Raw genomic sequence first — 10,104 nt, 5'->3', positions numbered from 1 at the left:
CCCCCATCATATATTAAAGTTGCCTACCTATATCAAACGTAAGCACCCCTTACAGAAGGCCTTACAGAAGGGCATCCCGTCGCCCGATCATGTCAGCCTCATGTTTTATTATAGAACTTGAAAACGTTCAGGTGCGATAATCTACAATCTGACTTACACTACCCAAGTATAGCATCAAATGACAACAAAGAGTCAGGGCATGTACCCATGATCAACACCAATGACGCGATAGATAGGTGTAGTCTCGTATCTCATACGGAGTATCTCATACGGAGGATCTCATACAGATTACATTAAGCTATCTTGACGACCTTAGGTAGTATCAATTCTTATCATTGACTTCATGTCGAGATTAGCGCCACACCTATGTACCTAAAGTACTAGATCCTGATGTAAGTCGCTCAATATGTGCCTATGTAATCTCTCAAGTTGACGTATCTGCATATATTCCGAATTGCTTATCACTCTTCGTGCTCACTCTCAATTATATGAGTCACTTATTATGGAATATACTACATACCTACCTACCTATGTAGGTTACTTTAGTTTGATACGTACCCAAAGTAACCATTGCGTCTTGACTACGAACCTCAGATAGCGAATATACTTCCCAGCCGTCTTTCTATTCAAAGCCTTCTTACATACACAGGATGAAGGCATATAATTGACTTTTAAGATGCCGATTTCCCGGGGGAACGGACAAGTCTCAAAAGATTGCCGCCGAAGATCGGGTCCGTTATAAAGTGCGACGGTGGATACGATGTATGTACATATGTAGGTCGACAGTCAGATCCCGACTACATACATAGCATGTCACCCGCAGGCCTTTGGGCCGTGAAATCATTGTACAATACGTTTTAAAGCCTCCCGTTGCCGGCGGACTACCAGTAACATATTGGTTCCTGAAAAGCTTTGACAGCGCTTCACTCGCCTAAAGCCCGAATAACCTTAATGACGGCATGGTTTACGTCTGCATCGTACGACGAGAGGGGAGAAAAGCGCAACAGGTCAAATTGCGCCGTCGTAAGTTTGTTAACTGCACCCGACAGACGGATATAGTGTCAACGTGGACCTGCGCATGTCGTGAAGGTTCCACCTTTCCCTGAAGACAATGCGACCGGCGCCCCGGCAGCGCGGCGGGTCAAAGTCCAGCAGGTCCTCAGATCAAGAGGGGCCACCCAAATCTATGTAGGTAACGAACATAACCGTCCCTGACACAAGAGGGGAACCGCCATAGCCTCATTGGAGATAGATCCCCGCGAAAGTTATGAGGCTTCTGAAGCCCTACGGCGACGGCTCGTGCTGAGTGGAACCCACGAATTGGAAATCTGATTGGTCTCCTCGATACCGATTGGACGTGGTTTGTTGTCTCTGGGAAGACGTGGATACGGTGATCTGTCAGTGGAGAACGCTCCGGCGAATGACAGCAAGCCTCCCCGGAGGATTGGATATCACGAATGTTCGTAATGCGGTCACCGACTCTATCGCGGCCAGTAAGGAAAATGCCTCGCCGCCGAGGAGGTTGGTCGAGCAATTAGGCTTAACCATAGGAGAATATCAGAATGGGTCCGGGACGCAGCTCAAATCCACAGCTCAACGAGACCCTGCGTCGTCTCCCAAGAACAATTCCCAAAGAGCAGGTCCGTCTAACTAGAGAGAAATGAAGTGCATACCCACGTGGATGTGGCTCTCCGCCAAAGACTTCTAACCCCCTAGAAATGGAGCTGTTGTAAAAAGAAGTGGAAGATACTAAGCTGTAACGTAGCTGTGAGTGGGCTAAAAGAGCAAGCGGCAGTTATCCACCAGAGGATCCAAGCGAGGGGGTTCATATTAGACATCTCGAAATAGGCTACCAGAATTTGTTCAAGTAGCGATACCAAGTCTATATCCATTTTATTAAGTATATCAAGCAAGATAAGATGGACACTCTTCTTGTTTACCAAGTCGTAGCGGGTCGTTGCACACTTAACTTCCGTAACATCAAGGACCAGGTCGCTATGCGATCGCCATAAGATTAGCCTATCATTCTCTTGCACAAAATATATCAGAGGACTCGATAGACGTATGAGTTGGCCATGCAATTCCACCTCTTTCACGGTCTAGGTCTAGATCTAGATCTCTCGTCAACCTCATAGATGCGCTTTCAAGTGCCAGTCCTTCACTTTCATCTCTCTACTAAACTTCGGGGTTAGCACACGTCTTTCGGCTACTATCATCAGTTTTCTATGACCAATGTACAGTGGCACTGAGCACCTCCCGCCCCAGCATAGCCGTCGATCCCCAGCCGAGACGAAATCAACCGCTACTGCAGGTTAGGATGGTATTCTTAGCTTGACCGTTAAAAGCTTGAAGAGGAATGTCCGCATACTTTGATTGACAATGGAACCCTTCATAGATGTGCTACTAGAATACAGGGGTGTACAGATCAGCTAACCGATAGTTAGGGGAGTGATAAAGCTAAGGTAGAATGAGAAAACCTGGAATATCTTCGTTGTTCCGCCATACGTACTGAGAGTATCTGTTCTTCTGAGTGTTTATTTGGAATCATAAGATCTGCTCTCCTAGCAGTAAGCCAAATCCTTCGTACAATACATTATTTGATCGTTCATAATCAGTTCTATAGAGCGAACATAACAAGAGTTCCCAACCTTCCCTCATAAATCAGGGTCCTAGTCAGTCGATGATTGGGACTAATCGGCGCCCAGGTTTCAAGTTTCCATGTGGTGATCGGTCTGCTAGTCGAAACTCCATGACTATCAAGGACTTGCCACTAGGCCTAGGAAATTCCTTGCTCATTAGTTGTTCCGCCTTTTTCCAGTCCATCGGTATGTACCCATGGTGTATGTTGACCAAGCCTCCCTTTCTTGCCTTCTGTCGGCGTAAAAGACTCTCCTTTCCTGATACTTGACACATTTGGCATACTATCTGATCCTTATCACCGAGGCCCCATGACTCCCGTACAATCACATACATTTCAGTTACTTGATCGCAGTGGCCCTGGATAATGGCATTATCTCGTGTAACAACCATGAGATGAACGTTGTTGTTATCCACCAAATCGTGAAGGACCATTGCTTGCTTGAACTCATCAACCTCGATAGCGACTTCGCTATGAGATCGCCACTGGATTGGATTATGACCAGTCTTGCGTAGAGGAGTTTTGACGGCCTTGTGGGTTGGCTGATGGGTTGGTGTAAAAGCGATTTCCAGTTCACGGTTTGGGTCGATGCCGATACCTCTGACAATATTGTTCTCGTCAACCTCCATATAATGCCCTTGTAAAATTGGTAATTGTGGCTCGTCTCTCTAATCAAAGCTTAACATTAGTTTACAGCTTTTCACTACTACCAATAGGTTTAATATACCTTCCGTTTACGACAACATTGAGGACCTTCCACCGTTATAGAGTCGTTATCTTCCTTAGTCGAAGAAGTATCGGCCGTGGTCGTAGCTGCAGGCTGAGATGGCATTGTCGGTATTGTCATTGAGATTTGTACCAGAAATAAGGTGTCTATGTTGTTTAGGTCGCTAGAAGAACTTCTTGAAGTTGCAGAATTAGAATATGAGGAGAGGTGTTGAACAGTCAGACAGCAATCAAGAGGATAAGAGGTTTAAGATAGGCAGCAGTCATTTAAGCATGAATAATTTCTAGAGGTCTAGTACAGATAAAACGCACTGCACCTTCTGTCTCATGGCATAGGTTGTTATGGATAGTACCAAGGTAGGCAGGCACTACCTCTGAATAAGTTGTTGCTGTTGCCTCCTTCCACACTTGAAAAATGTCATTCCTGCGCGAGAGGTTAATTAGCTACATGTAATAGCAGTACCAGTACTTTGTCCCATTTTCAACTTGACTTTGGCGATATCTACCTATCCAGTAGACTGTATGAGGTTTTTGTACGCCATAACCTTCAAGTACCACAATTTTATATTAGACAGTAGGTACTACCTTTAGATAGATACATACCTAGGTATATACTGGATTGTAATTTTGTCATCGAGCAGTTCATGGATTGTATATATGGCAGTATACTTGGTTTTGGCAATAGATACTACCCCTCCCCCGCAATAATACTATGAGGTATACAGTGAAGATAGGGATAATACTTAATAGGCCAGCTTTTGAATATATCAATAGTGTCATTTTTAAGATGAAAACTATATTAACGACTACCCGAATACATAAGCGTGGAACTATAGATATATACATATTTAATTTCCTTCTTGAAATTGAATATGACGATCTTTCATTTTCCCATCTGTTACACGGAGCCTCACCTCCTATTCCTAGAACTAGCAGCTACTATAGTAGGCCCCTACCTCTTATTCTGTACTACACGATACCCCAACACCTACTAGTTTATTAACTGGTAATGAGGCTTAGCTTTATGCAGTCAGAAACGTCCCTTGCTTGGGCCATTTAGGGATCATCTTGGCTCCCTTCATTGCTTGGACAACTTTCATGTTAGTGCATTTGCTCGGGAATCACTGACCGATTTTGTGCAATCGGAAATGCGCACAATGGGTTCGAGATGCTGTAAAAGTAGATGACGGCGTAGATTGGGATAGTTGGAAACCGGCTGCGTTGTACCGCTCAAGGAGGACACTGGCTTGCAGTTGTTATTATGTAGGTAGGCTTGGAAACTTACCCAGGTAGTTGAAGAGAGTTGAAGAGTCATTGCCGTAAGAATCATCGCTAATCTCTGATGGAAATATACGGTAAGCCTCGGGCTATATACCACACGTCGATAGCTCTAGAGTACTTATATGAACTGCCATGGGCTCAGCCATTGTCTATCTGATTTCTTGGTATGCTCGATATTAAAGGCTAGGTTAGTACCCTTTTGATAATGAGAATTGTAGTCATATTAGGGGACTACATAAGTATCTCTTACAGTACAGTTTTGTGATATATACCGTGTTAAATACTGTAGTCCACTAGGTTAAGAGGTACCTACGGTAAATGGACATTCAATGTTCCATTATCAAATCAAACCTTAAGTTTTTTTTTATTTTTTATTTTTACATCCAACTAGGTTACGTAATTACAAACTGTTACTTAGATCAAATGCAGATGCATTTAAAACAAAGCCAAGATGTGACTTAAAACATCTAGAAAAACAACACGGACCATACCATGCTTCATACTGCATTCCACCATCGCGAATCAGAGAGCGACACATTCGAGCATGTTGATTTGTTCTTGATCATGACGTACTCTATGCGTATATCAACAGCTATATCAACAGCTATATCAACAGCTATATCAGCAGCCATAGCAGCAACTATATCATCAACAACATGCGTATGTGTAATCGTGCAATCGTGCATTGCCGTATGGAAGATGCAATAAGTTTACCTTCGTCGAAGATTATCGCAAGACCCCCCTAGTTCGAGAGGAGATGAAAGGGATATTTGAATTAATTCCTGAGTTTCCCCCCTTTCCGTTCTTCAAAAAGACAGGGTTCACCTTGTCAAAAGAAAGCGGCATTATCGGACGAAGATGGTGGGTTCTCGGGCTTTATCGTGGTTTTCTTGGACGGCTGAAACGACCAGCATAGCCCTGCCATGCCACCCCTTTACCCCTGCTCACATCATCTACAACATCTCAAAATTAATCAACTCTCCCCACGCATAGTCGTGCAAATCCTACGCCGACACGAGGTGTGTGCTCGTCTTTGCATTAACGATGTGAGCGATGTGCTGGAGGGAATAGACAGATCAATAACCTGGTGAGATTAACCGCTCTATTGTTATGGTGGGATGTATGGTCGATTTCGATTTGCAACATTATCCACACACTTCTTAATGATTTACATATACCATGGGCCCGCTCACGTATACAACCTAGCATGTACTCGTGAGGCACAGCTGAAATATCTTTTTGGCATTGCAAAGAATTCCCAAATGTAAGCGGGTTACAACATGTTCTTCGAGACAAAGTAAGAGGCAACTATGGCTTAAGTACTTTTCCCGAGTCTCTTCTGCAAGACAGCGTATCTACCCGTTGACTACCACCTACCTAGGTACCTATCTAACCTTAGCTGCATCTGCAATGTACCGCTATTTGCGTATATATTGTGGAAAGGAAGTGTTTTCGATCTACACGACCTTCGAAGTCGGAGTGTAGCTAACTAAGGATCTTCATCGCATCCCGCGGTACGATGAGATAAACGATAGATCCTCTCTCCATATTTATATTCTCCTTGAGAATTTGGAGGACGGTTACATAGTTACACTCGCGGCATCGAAATTAACGAAGTCTATGTAGGTTTCATTCAGCAGACCATCAAATGCACAAGCCCAACCCGGGTCCTGTCGCTCGAAAAACTGCTCTCTGATTGGCTCTGGATCAAGAAATTGAGGAACTATGCGTACCCTGGTCGGTCTTGATGCACCCTTGACCACACTATCCCGGAGCGGCTCGTGTACAATCACTTGCTTAAAGTTGCTTAACCGTCCATCCTGCTCCGTGACCCATGCCCAATAATAAACAGGGCCGGCCGGGGCGATCATGGAATAAGGGAGGGGCTTGGTTGGGTTGGTGTCAGGTCCACCTCCGTACAAAAGAGCTGAGAGACCCTGCACTCCATTCTCGATCTTAGTTGATCTCTTTTCCATCCCGGTTTCCTGCTGTGCGGTGGTTTCTTTCGTTTCTTGTTTCAATTCTCTCGCCTCAGTTTCCCGTTCGTATGAACGTATGAACGTATGCCTTAGGGTATAGAAATTGATCTTCACTCGGGATGGCTATTGTCGTAATATTGGTAACTTGGTAACTTGGTAACTTGGTAACTTGGTAACTTGGTAACTTGGTAATCATGGGCCGTATACGATCCGACACCCACACGTCTACCAGGGACTCGAATCGAAGACCGAGTGTTTGGGCAGGTAGTTTGCGGCGTGATCACATTCGCCTGGACGATCTTCAGTCCGACATGATTCAGGAAGACCAGCCGTATACCTCGTCAAAATCAGGACCGTCCAACGCTTCAAGACCTTCGTTTGCATGGCCTTTTCATGGCCGTCAGGGTTCAGAAGTACCTTCGACTGCGAGATCAAGTCATTTCACACTTCGAACTTGGGGACAGCCCCGAAGTTTCTTCCGCCCTCATGAAGATACCGCAAGCATCGATAGGAGTATTGTCCCAGACTACGTGGTCAACTTCTTAAGAGGAGAAACGCCTGAGACTCTAGCACAGAAGAAGAAGCAAAAGAAATGGGGCCAGCATGGTGTCGAAGTTACGCCCTGTAGAGGGACGTTCGCGTCGCATCCTATCGAATTTGGCCATTATCTCTCCCCTAGTGCAGATGTCGGTCGTGATCTAGATACAAGTGGTAATTGGAGTCAACAAAGTAACATACGGAGGCATATCACCGGATGGCGAGGTGGAATCATATTCAACACATTAATTTCGTTTCTAATTTTACTCGTTGGCATCATTTGCTTAATACTGGTCATCACCAAATCTAAACTTATATCTGGGGAATCATCCATCTTTTCGGGCGACTGCACAACAGCCGAACATATCAACGTCGGAATTCACATCGCTATTAACATATTTTGCGTCGCTATTCTTTCCGGAGCAAATTACGTGTTCCAGGTCCTCTCGAGCCCGACGAGACGAGAGTTGACGGCGGCACACGAAAATAAGAACTGGCTTGATATCGGCATACCCTCGTTACGCAACTTCACATATATCTCTGGGTTCAGAGCTTCGATCGCAATCATTGCCCTCGTGAGCGCGGTCATGACTCAAGTAATGTAAGTGTAGCATGGTCAAACGAGCCTTCATTATTATGCTAACAGTTTATAGATATAATGCGGTAATCTTCACGACTCAGAATGTAGTCAACTACGACGTACTGTTCGTAACACAATCGTTTCTCGACCACGCTCCTTTTAGCAACGATACGAAGTTCAACGAGGGCGGACTCTCTAGTATCGATATCACCAGACTCCAGGATGCCAGCAGCCAGAATACGCTGACCGACCTGGATTCGACGACCTGTCTACACGAATTTAGCGACATATTCCAACCTTCTTTTGATACTGTTTTACTTATCACGGACTCGACTTCCACTACATCGTCTCTCATTCATGCCAGCAAGTCTGGTACTCCACTAACTACATTCACTTCGAACAACAACGATATCGTGGCCCCAGACGGCTCACTTGTTCAACGCTGCCTCGCCCGCCCTAGTGCGCCGCAGAGCTGCAGTGTCAACCTTAGCGGTTCCATCCTAGGAGTCGCTGTATTACTCAACCTCGCATCCGTCATTAGCATGGCGATCATTCTCGCAAGGTCTACTTTCGATCCTCTCGTAACACTTGGCGATTCGATCCGCTCGTTTCTCCGCAATCCCGACCCGACGACGGCTAATATGTGCCTATTAACAAAGACCGATGTCAAACAAGGCCGTTGGGGTTCTAGCGAAGCTCGATTCTTCGTCCCAGCTAATCACTTCTGGGCACAGACTCCATCGCTCCCCCGCTGGGTGCTAACGGCGTTTGCCTGGCTGGCAATTGGGGCACCAACTGCGGTTGCTGTCGCATTCCTAGTCCCTAAGGTCACAGAAAACCCCTTCACACCCTTCGGCGTCGCAGTACCTCGCTTAACCTATCTTCTACCCTCCCCTGTCCAGGCAGCGCAGATGGCGCTCTTCGCCGCATTGCCACAGCTATTTCTCGCTATGCTCTATTTCGTCACTAACTCTCACCTCACAACGTACTTCCTTTCTCACGAATTATCGCTCTTCGCCCTCGGCCCTCGGCCTCTCCGAGTCTCCTCCAACGTAGCCGGCGGGCAAAATACAAGTCTCTACCTAACGTTGCCTCGTCCTGTCTCTTGGGCTTTGATCGGTTGGTTCGCCGCAATGGGATTTGCGCTCAGCCAAGCCATGTTTCCCGGCGTCATCATTCTCTCGTCACGTCGATCACCGAACCTGCCCCCCAACGAGATCGTAGCTATCTCGTTCAGTACGGAAGCACTGATCGCCTTGCTCGGTCTCCTTCTAATCCTAATCCTTGCCATCCTTGGTCTTGGGCTAAAACGCGCACCAGCAGCATCGCTGGCTAGTGGAGAGGCCAAGGGCAACCCGATGGTCTTGGGTGGTGGTTCCTGCAGCGCTGTTATAAGCGCTAAGTGCCACAACCACAATGTCGTTGCACCGGTACAGGACAGCGATCGTCATCCGTGGCTCCATCCTATTGCCTGGGGCGTTGTCGAGGAAGGAACCGGCATGCGGCCCGGCCGGTGCGGATTCTCCGCCAGTGGAACGGGCTGTGTGGACGCGGGGCGGAACTACGTCTGAGGGGTTTGGATTCAGCGTCATTTTTGGAATTTAGCGATAGCGAGGATGTACTAACTAAACATTCTATATATATACACATATACCCCCATCGCGTTCGCGGGAGCGTGGTTTTTCTTCCCCCTTTTCGGGTCTACGGTTTGGTCTCGGGTTCGGGTACTACATATATCGAACGAGGCGTTACGTGATGATTCAAGAGAGCGGATACGTCGAATATGCCTACGCCGGAAATGGGGGATAGGGTAGACGGACGAGCTGTCTGATTGACAGGACCGGGGCTCCTAGGAAGGTTCTCAGGCGGGATTGATTCTCGCAATGTAGCGGTTTAGCGAACGCGCACTACTACTACTATATCTACCTACCTACCTAGGTACCTAGGTAGGTAGGTAACTATTTAACCTAGGTTAATCTATGTAGATGGATACGCTGCGAAAAATAAAAAATGAATAAAGCTAGCTTATTTCTGGCATTTGATAACTCCCCTTCTCAATTTCTTGGTGAGGTACTCTGTCACGCACTTTGGAATTTCTACGAAGCAGACTGTTCACGCTGAGAAACGTTGAAAGCGCATATCCGAATCAAGATAAAATTCAACAAACTCAAAAGAGCCTTCTCCCTCATTCACCTAAACCCATCAACTCCGTCACGATACCAGACAACACCAAGAACACCGTTAATGCATAACAAGCAGGATCAATTCGATCCGCTAAACATCATCCATCATGTTGAAAAAAAACGACAGACAACTACTTAATCAGCCACTTGGTCTCCTATTCGAGAACCTGGTTTAGGTAC

The 10,104-nt window shown here is 46.2% G+C and overlaps 2 protein-coding genes across 2 annotated transcripts; one reads left to right on the top strand and one right to left on the bottom strand.

Moving 5' to 3' along the window:
• Positions 1-2,256: 2,256 nt before the first annotated feature.
• F4813DRAFT_357653 (uncharacterized protein) lies at positions 2,257-4,019 on the bottom strand. The gene is made up of 3 exons (XM_049243140.1): positions 3,968-4,019; positions 3,366-3,788; positions 2,257-3,306 (listed from the first exon to the last, which is right to left on the bottom strand). Exons 2-3 carry the CDS (start codon positions 3,483-3,485, stop codon positions 2,674-2,676), a joined length of 753 nt encoding a protein of 250 aa, XP_049100141.1. The 5' UTR covers positions 3,486-3,788; positions 3,968-4,019; the 3' UTR covers positions 2,257-2,673.
• A 2,773-nt stretch (positions 4,020-6,792) lies between these two features.
• F4813DRAFT_357648 (uncharacterized protein) lies at positions 6,793-9,693 on the top strand. Its single transcript, XM_049243139.1, has 2 exons — positions 6,793-7,762; positions 7,815-9,693. Exons 1-2 carry the CDS (start codon positions 6,819-6,821, stop codon positions 9,310-9,312), a joined length of 2,442 nt encoding a protein of 813 aa, XP_049100140.1. The 5' UTR covers positions 6,793-6,818; the 3' UTR covers positions 9,313-9,693.
• Positions 9,694-10,104: the final 411 nt, after the last annotated feature.

This window comes from Daldinia decipiens, assembly GCF_022478715.1.
Source record: "Daldinia decipiens strain CBS 113046 unplaced genomic scaffold F4813scaffold_14, whole genome shotgun sequence".
NCBI classification, from domain to species: Eukaryota; Fungi; Ascomycota; class Sordariomycetes; order Xylariales; family Hypoxylaceae; genus Daldinia; species Daldinia decipiens.
Note: the sequence above shows the minus strand (reverse complement) of the source record. Positions and strands in the feature narration are given on the sequence as shown.